This window comes from Chroicocephalus ridibundus, chromosome 10, assembly GCF_963924245.1.
Source record: "Chroicocephalus ridibundus chromosome 10, bChrRid1.1, whole genome shotgun sequence".
NCBI lineage: Eukaryota > Metazoa > Chordata > Aves > Charadriiformes > Laridae > Chroicocephalus > Chroicocephalus ridibundus.
Window position 1 is genome coordinate 22,420,024 of NC_086293.1, and position 15,101 is coordinate 22,435,124.

General features: G+C 65.5%; 1 protein-coding gene across 1 annotated transcript in view; it reads right to left on the reverse strand.

Moving 5' to 3' along the window:
* Positions 1 to 674: 674 nt before the first annotated feature.
* The window catches only part of COL7A1 (collagen type VII alpha 1 chain), a 32,206-nt gene continuing 17,779 nt past the window's right edge, over positions 675 to 15,101 (reverse strand). The window contains 55 exon segments of the mRNA XM_063348162.1: positions 675 to 1,596; positions 1,740 to 1,919; positions 2,614 to 2,733; positions 3,029 to 3,094; positions 3,463 to 3,552; positions 3,977 to 4,024; positions 4,106 to 4,154; positions 4,365 to 4,418; positions 4,499 to 4,576; positions 4,948 to 5,064; positions 5,351 to 5,413; positions 5,535 to 5,597; positions 5,674 to 5,727; positions 5,946 to 5,999; positions 6,089 to 6,169; positions 6,252 to 6,287; positions 6,376 to 6,447; positions 6,729 to 6,800; positions 7,169 to 7,225; positions 7,315 to 7,350; positions 7,488 to 7,509; positions 7,511 to 7,641; positions 7,825 to 7,884; positions 8,137 to 8,172; positions 8,418 to 8,489; positions 8,625 to 8,750; positions 8,890 to 8,949; positions 9,084 to 9,119; positions 9,241 to 9,285; positions 9,425 to 9,469; positions 9,617 to 9,658; positions 9,796 to 9,831; positions 9,951 to 10,019; positions 10,199 to 10,279; positions 10,387 to 10,422; positions 10,513 to 10,575; positions 10,748 to 10,780; positions 11,016 to 11,060; positions 11,245 to 11,280; positions 11,566 to 11,601; positions 11,884 to 11,928; positions 12,011 to 12,073; positions 12,237 to 12,281; positions 12,432 to 12,503; positions 12,675 to 12,719; positions 12,907 to 12,942; positions 13,036 to 13,245; positions 13,413 to 13,544; positions 13,720 to 13,755; positions 13,878 to 13,925; positions 14,109 to 14,144; positions 14,321 to 14,356; positions 14,511 to 14,615; positions 14,727 to 14,762; positions 14,946 to 14,981. Coding sequence (XP_063204232.1) covers positions 1,547 to 1,596; positions 1,740 to 1,919; positions 2,614 to 2,733; positions 3,029 to 3,094; positions 3,463 to 3,552; positions 3,977 to 4,024; positions 4,106 to 4,154; positions 4,365 to 4,418; positions 4,499 to 4,576; positions 4,948 to 5,064; positions 5,351 to 5,413; positions 5,535 to 5,597; positions 5,674 to 5,727; positions 5,946 to 5,999; positions 6,089 to 6,169; positions 6,252 to 6,287; positions 6,376 to 6,447; positions 6,729 to 6,800; positions 7,169 to 7,225; positions 7,315 to 7,350; positions 7,488 to 7,509; positions 7,511 to 7,641; positions 7,825 to 7,884; positions 8,137 to 8,172; positions 8,418 to 8,489; positions 8,625 to 8,750; positions 8,890 to 8,949; positions 9,084 to 9,119; positions 9,241 to 9,285; positions 9,425 to 9,469; positions 9,617 to 9,658; positions 9,796 to 9,831; positions 9,951 to 10,019; positions 10,199 to 10,279; positions 10,387 to 10,422; positions 10,513 to 10,575; positions 10,748 to 10,780; positions 11,016 to 11,060; positions 11,245 to 11,280; positions 11,566 to 11,601; positions 11,884 to 11,928; positions 12,011 to 12,073; positions 12,237 to 12,281; positions 12,432 to 12,503; positions 12,675 to 12,719; positions 12,907 to 12,942; positions 13,036 to 13,245; positions 13,413 to 13,544; positions 13,720 to 13,755; positions 13,878 to 13,925; positions 14,109 to 14,144; positions 14,321 to 14,356; positions 14,511 to 14,615; positions 14,727 to 14,762; positions 14,946 to 14,981 — 3,531 coding nt within the window. The 3' untranslated portion in view covers positions 675 to 1,546.

The following is a 15,101-nucleotide window of genomic DNA, read 5'->3' on the forward strand; positions in this document are numbered from 1 at the left end:
TCGGAGCACCCAGGCGCTCTCAGGCTGGGCAGGCACCCACATGAGATGAGTTGGTGGGTGCTCAGCCCAGAGGGCTGGCCAGGGTGAGCAGCCAGGGCACCTGGGGCTCGTGCTCAGACCGCTGGGGGGGTCTTGCCCACCCCTGTGGCTGCAGGGTGACCCATCCTGTGCCAGTCTCCCCAGCGGTGTCAGGGAGAGGAAATAACGCCAGCTCTGTTCTTCCTCCCAGGAACAGCCAGGACCTCACCCCCCAGCTTGTCAGAGCAGCCAAAATTAGCCGTCGGCGCTGATTCACCCAGCACCGCAGCCCCGCGTGCCGACACGTCATGGCCCGGCCGGGGGGGTCGTGGCCTGGCTTGCGTCAGCCGGGCACAGGGATGGGGCACCGGGCTCCCCGGGGGGTGAGGACCCCCCAGCCAGCGCTGCATCCATCCCAACTGGGGTGGGCAGGGGGCACGCTTGGCTCAAGAGCTGTCCCCAAACCCCACCGGCATCTCCAGCGGCGCACCAAGAAGCGTGACATCTCGCCGTGAGCGCAGCTTTAATATCACACACCTCCCCGCACACACCCCCACCCCCCCCCCCAGCATTGGTACACATATACATTCGCTGTATACAGATATATACAGAGAGCAGCGGGAGGTATGGGCACCACAAAGCTCGCCCAGCAGCCCCCAGCCCCCTGGGTGCCAAGGCGGTGGGGGGCACGTCCCCACTCAGCCCTGGGGCTGGGGGGAGGCAGGGACTGCAGACCCCCGGGAGCCGACATCACTTTCACAAAGCCTTTGAGAGCGAGCGTAGGCGAGCAGGAACCTTCTCTAACATAGCACCATCCTCAGGGTTTCCCCGACGGGCTGGGATTAGACAGACGGGCTGCTGGCAGGCGTGCGAGCTGGAGGGTAGCGCACGGAGAAAACCTCCGGCACCTCCCGCAGGTCTTTGCCAAACCATCACCACCGCAAAAGGGGAACCAGGTCCCGCTCGAGGTTAAGGTGAAATTTATTCAAATGCAGCTGGTTGCAGGGTGAGGGATGCTGTGAAGGAAGGCACCGCCCGGCCCAGGGATGCGGGCAGCATCCCCTGGCAGAGAGCAGGGAGAGGTTTTGGGGACCCATGGGGGATGCAGGGAAGGGGATGAGGGCGTTAGATGACAGGAGGGGAGCCCAACCACGCCAAGTCCCAGCTCCACTCCTGGGCAGCTGGAGAGGGGGCATGGGGCCAGGTGCCGTTCCATTGGCAGCAAATAAGTTAAAATCAAACCGGGAACAGCCCAGGAAACCTGGGGGTGGGAACGGGGGTCGAGAGCTTTGTGGCGGGGGAGGATGGTTTCCCATTTGATACAAATTTCACCTTAACGGGCCATAAAACTGATATGAAAGGAAAAACCCGTGAGCAGCAATAAGACGTGTTAGAAATAGCACCAAGTTCCTGCCGGGGGCTGGCGGGCATGCTGTCCCTGCCACCGCGGGCGGTCCAGCCCCGGCCGGGCTGGCAGCCAGAGCCCCCCACCGCCGGGCAGCCCTGTCTGCCGAGACACTGCCCGCGCCTACACCTTCGGCTGCCCATGCACCTCGCCTCCAGCAATGCCACGGGCATCTGCGGAGAGAAGTGAGGTGGTGTCAGAGCCAAGGCGGGGGGACAGCATCGTCCCCCTGGCTCTGCATTGGCCGAGCCCACAGCACCGGTTGGGGATGCTGCCGGACCTGCCAGTGCCGGTGGCTGTGCCATGCCATGCCTACCTGGCCCTGGGTGCTGGCCGCAGTGCAGCTCACACTCCTCTTTGCTGTCGAAGCGGTTGAGGTTGCCCCGGCAGCCGCTGTAGACGAAGGGCCGGCACTCGGTGACTCTTTGGTTGTAGTACCACCGCAGCGTGTAGCGCTGGCAGTCCCCCTCATCCAGCGGCAGGCTGCAGGGCTCGGCTGCGGGGACAAACGGCAATGGTGAGGGCAGGCAGGAGCCGGCAGCACACCAGCAGCGGAGGCAGCTAGACCTGCTTGGCCGAGGAGGAGAAACCCCAGGAGGGGAAGGCAGGGAACGACTCCCGGCTGAGGGTTTGGCTGGAGGGGACATGTCTGTGCCCTGCCCAAGGGAGTGAGGGCAGGAGACTCTCTCCGAGGGGAAGCTCCCAGCAAAGGCTGGAGAGAGAGCTGGGAGAGAGATGACATGGGGACAGGACAGCCACAGCATCCCTTGGAAGGGTACAGATGGGATCCTCTGCCTGTCGCTGCTGCTGCCAGGGCTTTCCTGCTCTCCTGGGGATTTTGGGATCCCTCTTGTGGCCCGTGACCAGGAGCACAGGAAACCTGCGAGCGGCAGCAGGTTCTACCAACCCAGCAAATTGCTCATCACTGCCAGTGACAGCTTCGGCGGCGGGGACGGAGCGTGAGGTCCGCATGGCGTGCGCAGCACAGTGCTGGGATTGGGAATGTACACCCCGCCTGGGTGCCAGCGAGATTTGCGCCTGGCAGCAAATCCCAGGTTACCCCAGCCAGAGGGTGCAGGGACCCGCTGCCAGATGGGATGTGAAGGCATCACCCCAGCAAAGCCCAGGCAGCCCCGCGGTCGCCTCCGGTGGCTCCATCCTTGGTGCCAGCTGGGCTCAGGGAAGCTCACCGCCCATGGTGGGCTGCTCCGAGCTGTCCATCTCCGGGACATCGTCGTAGTCTTCCTCGTCCCCATACATGTTCTCGTACTCGAGGTCATCGGTGTTGAGCATCACCCGCCTGTCCTGCCCTGAGAGACAGCGCCAGGCGTGAGCAGCCCTCGCCTCCCACTCCGTCCTGCTCCCCCCAGCCACAGCCCCAGCCCCGCGCACACACAGCACGCACCCGTGCGCGCCTGCACACACACACTCCCTGCTGCCCTCTCCTCTCCCTGCTCTTTAATTAAAGCCCCCTGGGACTGGCAGCACAGCCACTGATGGATTATCCCCCAGTGCCTGCAAGCGGAGGGCAGGGATATGACCAGCCACACACACAGAGCAGGGGAAAAGGGGGACAGGGACTAAAAACACAGAGATGACACTCACCCTCCTCTTCCTCAGCGTGTGACAACTTGAGCACAGGGACTTCAGGGAACTGGGTGGGGAAGAGCCCTGTGAGGGGGAAGAACACGGCGCAGGTATCAGGGAGGAGGTGATGGGATCCGAGGTGCTTTCCCCTCCCTGCCTCCTGGGGGAAAGACACCCCTTGCAGGTGCGGAGCAGCCCAGCACTGCCCTGGCGCTGCTGCAGCGTGCCGGGGTACACGGCCAGGGATGGGGGACCTGGGAACACCCTCTCCTCTCTCTGCACCACAGTCCAGGGCTGTCAGAGGAGGGACATGCAGGAGGAGCTGCTGCCCAGTGAGACAGCGCCCACTGGGAGCCCAGCAGGATGGGGATAAGGATGGGGATGAGATGGGCATGGGGAGGCACATGTGCCCATGGGACCAGATCTTGTATGTCCGCTGGGCTTTCCATCACCTGTTTGGCCACGCTCCCTTTCCTGACGGACGCTTCTTCCTCCTCCCTGGGCAGAGTGGAAGCTGCTCCTGGCCTGAACCCCCCAGCCTCCTTGGAGAGAAAGCACCCACCTCATTCCAGCCCACCCCTTGCCCCTGTCCCTCCATCCCACTCCTCCAGTCCACCCTCCTTTCCTTGAGTCCCGGTCCCTGCAAGTCTCCCTGCCCCAGCTCCAGCACCCAAGCACGCAGTCCCCGTGCTCCCTTCTTGATCAGACAGACCCTGGCAGCGCCCAGACCCCTTTGGCACCACCCCGTGCCAGCTGCCCCTGGGGATCCCTGCTGCACCATCGCTTCTGCCATGCACCATCCCTTCTCCCTGCGCATGGTCCCACGCTGACGCCGGCCCTGACCGAGGGGGTCCCAAAGGGTCCCAGCTGCCTCCAGCACCCCCAAAACCAGCGGCACACCTGGGTGCCGGGACCCCTTTGGTGCCACATGCGTGGGGTAGGGGGGTAGGAAGGGAGAGTCGCAACCTGAGTGCTCACGTGAATCCAGGCGCCGCGGGAAGTGTCCGCCGCAGGCTGTGGGAGAGATGGGGCGGGAGGGGTCAGGGGCAGTGGGGGCCAGACCCCAGCCCCAGGGCAGCGGTGGGGGATGCTCACCACAGTGCTGGTTCATCTCCTGCCTGACGAAGGCGCGGATCTCCTCCTCCTGCCAGGCACATGGAGGGGGCAAAAGACCAACGTCACAACGGGGGATGGTGCAATTAGAGAGGACGAAAAACCCTTTCCCCAGGCCCCAGCAGAGCCCAGAGGTGAGGGAAGACCCTCCGTCAGCGGCAGTGGGACAGACCCGGCGCCCCTTCCCACCCCACTGACTCAAGTGCCATGAGCCTGTGCCAGCTCTCTCCTGGCTCCTTACCGTCATGGCCGGCTCCCCCTTCTCCCCACGGAGCCCCTGCGTGCCAGGACTGCCCTAGGGACAAGCAGAAGGGAGGTGGGAGGCTGGCCCCGGCTGTGGCTTGACCAGGCAGGGCCAGGCACCCGGTCACCCACCTGCTCTCCTCTCTCGCCAGGGATGCCAGGCACGCCGCGAGCCCCCGGCACCGACTGTCCAGGGGGGCCTCTCTCCCCCTGCAAAGGACACACGCTCTGGATCTGGCTGGTGGCTCTGGAGCCACTCTGCTCTCCCCAGTGCCATGGTTGTGCTGCTTTCCCTGCCCCCGCACTCAGGGGACATCTGTGCAGGTGGGGATGGGGATGGGGACGGGTCCCACCCAGACCCAGGACAAGCAGGGTCCCAGTTCCCCCGGGTCCCATCCACTGGGCAGGGGGCCACAAAATATACCCCACTGTGAGTACCCCAAAGCCAACGAGCTGGCAGGGCAGGGACAGAGCTGGGACATGGCTCCTGATGCCACCAGCCCCTTGGTCACTCTGGGGACAGGGCCCTCCTCTCGTCATGGCACCCAGAGAGGGACCAGCCACCCATGGTGGACACTCACCTTCTGGCCCTGCATGCCTTCAGGACCTCGTGGGCCAACGTTTCCTGGGGGTCCAGGGGGGCCAGGAGCACCGTCACTACCCCGGGGACCGGGGCCACCGATAATGCCCGGAGCACCCTGCGGGAGAGCAGAGGGTGAGGCCAGGGTTGTGGGAGCCCCCTGGCCCCACAGCAGGCACCACGGGCATCCTCTGCCCCACAAATGAACATCCCCAAAGCATCGGCACTGATGCCTTCTTGTTAGGAGCGGGGATTTGTTGTCAATTGTAGTTTAGTGATGTAATTTAGAGCAGTGCCTGAGGGCTCTTCTGGGAGCATCAGGCTCTGATGTGCTTCTGACCAAGGCCAGATCCTGGTAAAAGCAACGTGACGCAACTCATACCATCCCTTTCCAGCCTGCTCACCCGGTCTCCTTTCTCCCCCTGGTCTCCTTTGGCTCCCTGCTGCCCATCGAATCCCCGGTCACCCTGCGAAGAGGAAGGAGCAGGCAGCAGGGGACAGCCAGCCGGGGACAGCCAGCCGGGGACAGCCAGCCAGCCGGGCGGCTGAAGTGCCAGCACAGCTTTTCCCAGCACCGTGCTGACCTACCTTTGGTCCCATGAGCCCCTCCTTCCCGGGAATGCCTGGTGGTCCCGACAGACCCAGCTCTCCCTAGGGGACAAAGCAGATGTCTGCCAACCACCAGCCACGCGTACCCATCCCACCCTGGTGTCAGCGCGGTGCTTACCGGCTCGCCTTTCCTCCCCGGCAGCCCCGAGCGCCCCGGGATCCCCGGCTCTCCCTATAGCGGGCAGGAGAGAGGCAGGGTGGTCAGTCCCACACCCCTCAGCGATTATCCCAGAGCTGTGGGCGGAGGAGGGGACCCCATGCCCCTGCCACGGAGCCAAGTTCTGGCCTCAACCATTTCCCTGCTCCTCCCGGCTGGCAGAGGGGATCCAAAGGGCCACAGCCTCCAGGCACCATCTGGGCTCCTGCGGCACCCCACATGCACCCACTCACCTTCTCGCCCTTGTCCCCATCAAGGCCACAGGCACCTTTCATGCCCCGGTCACCCTGTGAGGATGAGGAGGGGAGTCAGAGCCATGCTGAGCCAGCATGGATCCTGGCCAGGAGAGCACCAGTAGGCAGAGGGGTCAACCCACCTTGGGGCCACGCATGCCTAGGGGTCCCATGTCCCCCTTCTCTCCCCGGACTCCAGGAATCCCATCACGGCCAGGCTGACCCTGTGGGAGAGCACACAGCGTGATGGGGGGGCCCGCTCCTGCCCTGCGGAAGGTTGGCAGCAGCAGAGACTCAGCTCCTCACCGGCTCGCCAGGCTCTCCCGATGCTCCAACCTCTCCCTGGAGAAGACAAAGGCATCGGTCAGGGCTGGTGAGAGGGAGAGTGTCCCCAGCACCCCCCAGCAGCGGGAGGTGCCCAGCTCCTTACCTTCTGCCCACCAGGGCCACGTGCCCCGGGGAAGCCCGTGGAGCCCTTCTCACCTTGTTCACCCCTTGCCCCCTGCAAGCAGAAACCCAGATCGACACAGGGCAGGAGGGAGAGCTCTGGCCATGGCACAGCCACAGCACAGCCACGGTGACCTCTGGGGCCAGCTCTGGCAGTTCCCCTTGCCGAGGTGCCAAGCACCATGCCAGGGTGCCCATAAGCACCACCACAGGGGGCACAGGGATGCCACCATGCCCTGGTCCCCTTTCTCCATCACCCCAACAACAGCCCTCCATGGTCCCCAAGCCCCCAGCTTGTGAGACCCCAGCCCCTCACAAGCCCCCCCAGACCCATACCTTCTCTCCAGGCATGCCCTGCTCCCCCTTGTCCCCTTTGTCCCCTTCCATGCCCTTCAGGCCACGCTCTCCCTGCAAAGGAGGAAACACAGGGAGGGGTCAGGGGGTGGGGAGATGCTCAGATACACACGGGGCGGGGAGGACAGATCCCCCCAGGGCAGGAACATGGGGGTCTGTAGAGTGGGCTGAAGGAGAGGGGACAAGGTGCTCTGTGAGGGAGGGTCCCTCGGCAGCGAGAACCACCCCCAGCTCTTCTGGCAGGCAGAGGAGTGGGGGGTGTTCTCCTGTGCCATTCGGGAGAGGGGCTGCAGGATCAAACCTGTAGGGCCAGGAGCAGGGCAGGCAGGGCCCTGGGGAGGGGGATGCACGGGAAAGCCCCTGCCCATAAGGACAAGAGGGATAACGCAGAGGGGGACAGGGAGGATGGAGACAGCTCTTACTGGCTCGCCCTTGATGCCCCGCGCTCCGGTGGGCCCCTCCAGCACCACAGTATCGCCCTGCACACCCAAAGAAGAGAGGTGGGGGTGAGTGGGGGGCGTCAGCAGTGCTGTCCTCGCTCCCGCCGCTCCCCGCCCAGGGCCCTCACCTTGTCTCCTTTGGGACCCGGGGCCCCAGCGTCTCCCTGCAAGAAAAGGGAGATGGTGAGATGCTGCGAAGATGTGTGGCGGGGGGGAGGCAGCACCTCCCTGGGGACTCCAATCCCTGGGGGTGCACCGTTCGCCCCCCCTGTCCTGCTCGCCAGCACCCAGGGTTCCTTACCTTGTCCCCACGCTCCCCCCGGTTCCCAGGCAAGCCCTGTGGGAGAGAGGAGAGGGGTGGTCAGGGAGGGTCCTGGCTGGGGGTGCAGCCAGGGAAGGGGGGTACTTACCGCCGGACCACGATCCCCTTCTGGCCCCGGGCGCCCATCTTCACCCTGTGAGAATAAAGGAATTAGGAAAAGGATGTCCAGGATGGGGACAGCCCCAGCATCACCCCACCCTGGGGACAGGCATGGTGCTGGCTCACTGTCCCCTCGAGGTTGTGCCATGGGATTTCCTGTCCCCGGTGGTGGGGACACAGAGGAGGATGCGGTGGGGGGAGCTATGGTGGTACCTACCCGCGGCCCCGGGTCTCCACGCTCACCTCTGGCTCCCGGCGTCCCGGCCCCTGGAGCGCCCTGCCGGGGGAAAATGCAAGAGCTCTTCCCTGTCCTTGCTGCCCATCGCTCCTCCCAGCCATGCCATGTCCCCCCCATGCCAGGGGACACCCCACAGAACCCCCGCTGTCCTGGGTGCCCAGCACAGAGCAAGCTCCCATGTGCCACCATCCAGAGTGGTTTCAGCATCACCCAGGGGTGGCTGCAGCAGGGACACCCCATGAGAGGAGCAGCCCCACACCCCTCATGCTATGGGTCTGTCCCCTGTCCTACCTTGTCACCCTTCAGACCAGAGGCTCCTTGTATGCCCTAAAAGAAAGGAGAGGGGTGAGAGAGCCACAGGAGGAAGGTGTTGCCAAGCACTCCGCAAAGCATCTCTGGGGCTCCCACAGCGGCTCCCACCCCGTGCCAGAACCCCCAGCAACACCCAGCTCCAGGGGCTGGGGCCGGGAAGGCGTAGGATGGGTCCCCATCACCCTGCCCAAGCCGGTGGGGGAGCTGGGGCAGAGCCTGCACCCCCCAGGGACACTGTGCCACCAGAGCCCCATACTCACGGCCGGCCCTGGGGGCCCCACAGGTCCTGGTGGTCCAGAGGTGCCATCTCTCCCAGGAAAGCCAATCAAACCCTGGCAGGGAAATACCAGTGAGCAGGCAGAGACCGCATCCAGGAGTCAGTGAGGCTTGCTGGGACCCTGCTGGTGCTGCTCAAGGGTCTGTGGTCACAGGGACCAGCGAAAGCAAGCGCTGGCCATAGCCTTTACCCTCTCTCCCGGTGGACCTGGGGGGCCAGGCTGCCCATTGTCCCCTCTCAGGCCGGGCTGTCCTGGTGTTCCAGCAATGCCTGCTAAGCCTGGGGGTCCCGGTGGTCCTGGCAAGCCGATGTCACCCTGAAGCAGGGAGGAAAAAGATGGGGTCTGTGAAAACAGCCTCTTGGGAGCAAGCTTCTCCCTCGGCCAGCCAAGCCAGGGCAGTACCTGGGCACTGGGGACACGGTGAGAGCCAGGGTGACATGGGGACAGGGGTTACCTTCAAGCCCGGAGGCCCATCCTGTCCTGGTGGTCCCCGCACACCGACACCTGGTGCTCCCTGCGTGATGGTGGAGAGCACACAGTGTGTCCCCAAGCTGGCAGGCAACGGGGTGCTGGGGGCAGTGTGCCACCCAGAGTGGCCCCCCCAGAGCTCGGGAGCACCCCACCCCCCTGGGAACAGGGGACACTTACCTTCTCCCCTTTGGCTCCTGAGGACCCCTTGGCTCCCTGCGAAGACACCAAGCCACCGGGAAAGGCTGGACTGTGGGGACACAGGTTCCCCCCCCCTCCCAACAGCATCCACTGTGCCCAGCAACCACCCCCCAGTCCCCGTGTGCCTCCTACTCACGTCTTCTCCAGGATCTCCCGGCTCCCCAAATCGTCCCGGCTCCCCCTGGCAGGGGGAAACAAGCAAAAAGCAACGGCATGTCATGATGCATGGTGGGGAGCAGCTGTGGCCAGAACCACCCCCTGCTGTGGCAGACACCCCCCCCATGACCCTCTCCCCACTGGCTTTCCCGAGCAGCGCTCACCTTCTCTCCCTTGGGGCCCGGCAAACCTCGGTCACCCTTGGAGCCCTGCCGGAGGGAGAGCGGCATTAGGAGAGAGAGGTGGCCACCAGGGCTAGCTTGTCCCCCAGAAGTCAGGGGGTGGTGGTAGGGGGGACAAGGTTGACGGGGCCGATGAGGTTAAAAGGGGGGACGAGGTTAATGGGGGTAACTCACGGGCTCTCCCAGCAGCACGCCCTCCAGCAGCGCCGGCTCACCCTGCAGCGACACACGGCTGCTCAGACATACCCACAGCGGGTGCCGGCGCCCTGCGAGCCCCTGCCCACCCCAGCCCCGCTGGCTTCGGCAGCACCCAGGGGTGGGTGTCCGCCCCGCCTCCCACCCTGGCTCCTTACCTTCTCGCCTTTGGCGCCGGGAGGGCCAGCGATGGCCTGGGGCGCAGAGGAGAGAGGGGACAGGTGAGCAAGGCTGCGTGGGGATGCTCCGCTTCATCCCAGCCCAGGAATGCCGGGGAAGCTGCCAGATGCTTCGGAGGCAGCTCTGCACTCACCTGCCCTGGGGCTCCGGCATCCCCTGGCTCTCCCTTGGGACCGGCGGGGCCTGAAGGTCCCGGCACACCCTGGCACAAGCAGCACAGCCCTCAGCCTCAGCTGCGGACACCCCAGGCTGAGCCTCGTGGGGCTCCAGCTGGGATGGGATGGGATGGGATGGGATGGGATGGGATGGGATGGGATGGGATGGGATGGGATGGGATGGGATGGGATGGGATGGGATGGGATGGGATGAGAAGAAACGTACCATCTTCCCAGGCATCCCCGCCTCGCCGTCCTTCCCCGGCACGCCGTCCCTGCCCGGCACACCTGGCTTCCCACTCTCCCCCTGCGGGCAGTAAGAAAGGGGTTGGGGCACGGGGGTCCCACAGCCCCCCAAGCAGCCCCAAGCACCCACAATGATGGCAGCTGGGCGGGGGGACACAATACACTCACCACTTGTCCTGGCAGCCCGGGGACACCCGGTGGGCCCTGCAAGGGAGACATCAGCAGAAATCAAGTGGCAGTCCAGGCACCAAGAATAGCCAAAGAGCAGGTGGGGAGGGGGCCACAAATACCTACCCCCGGACCGGGGGGGCCTGGGGGGCCAGGCAGCCCCACGTTTCCCTGGGGACCAGGCAAGCCCTGCAATGGAAACAGCCACATCAGAGAGGGGATGGCACGCTGCCCTGGCACAGCCAGGACCTCGGCTGCCCCCGCAGGAAGGTGCATGGTGGTGGGGCTGGCTGGCTTTGCGGGGGTCGGATGGTTTTGGGGGAGCCAGGTGGGTGCTGGTGGGGAGGGCACGAGTGCTCACCCGGATGCCGGAGCCAGGTTCCCCTGGATCACCCTGTGAAGACAGTGCCCGTGTCAGTCCCGCCGCCCCGACCCACTGGCACCGTAGTCACAGCCACGTCCCCATGCCTGTCACGGGGCTGTTCCCCAGGGCTGGCTGGATCTGGGAGGAGGTCCAGCTCAAAACATCCCTCCCTCCAGCCCAAAACGTCCCGAAACATGGACCTCCCAAATCTGGCAAGGCACCACTTTCCTCTGCCAGGTCGGATGTGGTGATGCTGATGCTGTACCTTGGTCCCAGCTGGGCCCTGGGTCCCTGGCGGGCCAGCGCTGCCCTGCAGGCAACAAGGGGACATTATGTTGGGGTGGTGCCTGCTGGTGGCACAGGACAGGGAGGGGCAGCAGGTCAGCACGGTCCCAGTACTGCCACCCCTCCCTGCTCTCTGGGGGGACATCTGCCCCAGCTGATGTCCCCCTGCCATGACAGTCCCCTGCATGTAGCATGGGGTGGCTCCTTACCGGAGGTCCGGGGGGTCCTGGGTCTCCCTGGCTGCCCTAAAGGGAGGAAGAGATGGGGTCACTGCAGGGATGGGTTTCCCCCAGTGGGTGCATGGGGTGCCCCCTGGGAGAGGAGACGCAGACAGTGCCAGCAGCTCTGGTAAGCACCCACGCCAAGTGAGGACAAGCCTGTCCAGCTCCTAGCAAGGGGCCTCGGGCCAAGCACCCACCCAGCCAGAAGGGTGACCCCCACGGCTTCACCCAACACCCGCAGCCGGGAGCTCCCAGCTGCGTGCTGAGGTGGGGGGACAGAGTGACACGGGGGGGGACAAAGACACCTACCGGGCGTCCCAGCACGCCGGGGAAGCCTGGCAAGCCCTGCAAAGAACCACGTCAGAGCTGGCAGGCGAGCGAGAGCCCACCACCCCCAGGCAGCCCTGACTGTCCCCCAGGGATGCTCCCCATTCCCGGTGTGTGGTACCCAGCCCAGGGTACTTACGGGGGGGGGCTGGGAGGCCCCCTAAAGCCCTGCAGACCCTGCAGAGGGGGGAAGGAGGTGAACGAGGTGAATGTTCCTGCTAGTGCTGGTGGTGGCTGGTGTGGGACCACAGGACCTTCTCCCCCTCCCAGCCCACATCCCCCCACCATGTCCCCACTCACCGGCTTCCCCTCGGGGCCGGCCAGCCCTCTCTCACCCGGCAGGCCCTGGAGCGAGAGAGGGGGACGGGGTCAGTGCCAGGCGAGGGGACGGGGTCAGTGCCAGGCGGGGGGACAGTGAGGTACTCACCGGGGCGCCGTCCCTGCCCTTCTCGCCGGGCTCCCCTCGCTCGCCCCGGGGGCCACCCTCACCCTGCAACGAGGACAGGCGCAGGGTCATAGGACAGGCAGGGACCTTCCCGTGTCCCCCCGGGGTCTGCTGACACCCAAAGAGGGGTGGCCCCAGCAGTGCCTCCACCCGAGGCTTTGCTCCACGGGGCTGCCCCGTCAGAACCAGGAGACGTACGACCGCAGACCTTATCTCCTTTGGGTCCCCGCTCGCCCTCGGCTCCTGGCTCGCCCTGTGTGGGGGAGAAGATAGATGCCATCAGCCCTTGCTGCTCTCCTGGGGACGCCTGCTCCGCCACTGTCCTCGGTTCCAGCCCAGCTCATCAGATTGTCCCTGGCTCGCTCGCCTTGGCCACCCCGCTCCTTTCTGCCTGGCCACGTACCTTCGCTCCCTTGGGTCCAATGGGGCCGCGCTCGCCTGGGAGGCCCATCAGGCTGCCCTCCACCACGTCTGCCTGCGGGCAGGGAGCAGTCAGGGCTGGCACCCAGGGGACCCCACGAAGGTCCCCCCAGGGGTCACAGCCCTCCCCCAGCCCCTATGCCAGGGGACTGGACATGGTCATCCATCCCCAGAAGGGCAGGCTGGCATCCCTTGGGGATGGTCCCCAGCAGCAGCCATCACCTACCTTGGGCCCTGGGGGTCCTTGGGGGCCAGGCAAGCCATCCCTGCCCTGGGTGGGGAGAAAAATTGGTCAAGCATCAAAGGGACAGCAGGGCACAGGGGAGCAGAGCCATCCTGGTATGGCCACTCCTGGCCCCCATAGGGCATCCCTCTGCCCCCCGGAGAGCCCCCCGTCCCCGCAAGAGGTAACACAGCACAGAGGGAGCAGAGGGGACCGTGTCCCCATCCCAGCTCACCTGCTCGCCCCGGTCACCCTTCTCGCCCCGGTCGCCCTGGGAAAACAACACGGTGGCCGTCAGGGGGCTGTCCCCAAGCCCCTGGACCAGGTCCCCCAGCCCTCACCCCCCGTCTCCGCACACACTCACCTTCTCGCCAGGCCGCCCGGCCTCCCCCAGCTCCCCGGCCCGGCCTGGCACCCCGGGGATGCCCGGCTTGCCAGGCTCTCCCGGCTGCCCGGGCGGCCCCTCGGGACCCCGCTCGCCCACGGCACGGCCCGTGGGGCCCTGGGGGCCAGGGGCACCCGGGTCCCCCTTGTCACCTTTGGGTCCTCGCTCACCAGGGAAGCCCAAGGAGCCCTGCAAAACATAATGCCGTGCTGCCAGAGCCAGCCCTGCGCCAGGGGCTGGCAGCCCTCCCCGAGCATCCCAGGGCTGAGCCGGCTGCACGGCCCCCCCCAGCCAGCTCAGACTCGGGGGAGCAGGGCAGGGTGTTTGGGCACGGTTTCAAGCCCAGCACCACTCACCTCTCTGCCCGGAGGCCCCCTTTCTCCCGGCTCCCCCCGGCTGCCCTTCTGTCCCCGCAGCCGCTCAGACACCGGCAGGAACGAGTCCGAGCTCCCGTCGTAGGCACCCGTGAGCTCCTTCAGGGATGAAACCTGGGAGGGAGGAGAGAGGCACCGGTCAGGGGTCAGTGCAACCCCACCACAGCAGCACCCGACGGCTCTGCCAACCCGTCCCAGGTTGCTCAGGTCTCCCACCACCTCCCGTGTCCCCCCTCCTGCTGTCGTGGGGCAGGAACAGCCCCCAGCCCGACAGGCAAGGTCTACATACCTTGATGCCAAGGGCTTCCAGGCTACGTTCAATGTTCTGCAATAAAAAAAAACAACATTAAAAACAAAGAGGGTGTTGGCCTGCTCCCACCATGGGGGCTGTAGGGGTTCTCAGTCCCCTGGAGCTGATGTCCCACCAGCAGACTGGGGGGGACTCACCACTGCAGTCCCGGGGTCTCCGCGCGCTCCAGGGTTGCCAGGTCGCCCCTAGGTTTGCAGAGAAAGAGGGAATGAAAAGACGTACAGAGGTGCAGTAGCTGAGGTGAGCAGAGCTGATGCTGCCCTAAGTAGGTTTCAGAGTTAACGCTGCTGGTGCTGCCTGGGCAGGGGCTGTGATTGCCACCACCCTGGGGTCCTTGCAGCTTGTCAGGCTCAGTGCTGGGTACTCACTGGCTCCCCTTGCAGTCCAGGCTCCCCTGGATCCCCCTGAAACACAGAAAAAGCATCAAGGAGGGCAGAGCAAGGCTACTCGGCACCGACTCCAGCACCAGGGTCCAGCCCTGCCAGCCTTGGGCACGGAGTCCCACCCAGGACTCATCCCCTCTGTCATGGGATCCCCCAGACCTTTGCCTTGGGGGGGTTGGGGGTAGGAGCACACCTACCTTTGGTCCAGCCACCCCACGGAGGCCTGGTGAGCCCTGGAAAACACAGAGGGGACAGAATGGCACCCGGCACCCATGCACAGCAGGCAGTGAGCTGAGGGAGCCATGGGCAGGGGTCCTGCCTACCCCATGGCAGCCCAGACTCCAGGGTCCGGTGCTGGGTGGCATCGTGGGCTCAAGGACTACACACCTGGCCTGGGGGGCCAACCTGCCCCGGGACACCGGGGAGGCCGGGGGGCCCGAGGGGTCCTGGCACACCTCTGTCTCCCGGCTCGCCCTTGGCACCACTGCGGCCCTGCCAAGAGAGCAGTGTCACCCTCAGGAGCTGGGTGACCAGATCTGTCCCCGGTGGGGGCATGTACCCAGCACCCCCCATCGCCGTGCTGCTCTGGGGGGAGGTACTCACATCTCTGCCAGGGGGTCCCGCGTCACCTTTGTCTCCCTAACCAGGAGGGAAAGGAGTTAGAAGGATGCTGCCCCATCCACATGCCCCAAAATGATGCTCCTGGACCTGAGCATATGGGGCCACATGAGGACAAGGTTGGGGCCACATGAGGACAAGGTTGGGGCCACATGGGGACCACGCAGGGACCTTACAGGGACCACCCGGGGCTTGGCTCCTTACCTTTCTCCCATCCTCTCCTGGCGTCCCATCTTCTCCCTGGGGACACAGGCCACCAGTCAGCGCCCAACTCAACCACCCTGGCACAGGCACCGCATGGGACGGGGACAGGCACCAGGGGCATGGCTCAGAGCATGGGGGCGCTTTGCCACATCCCCT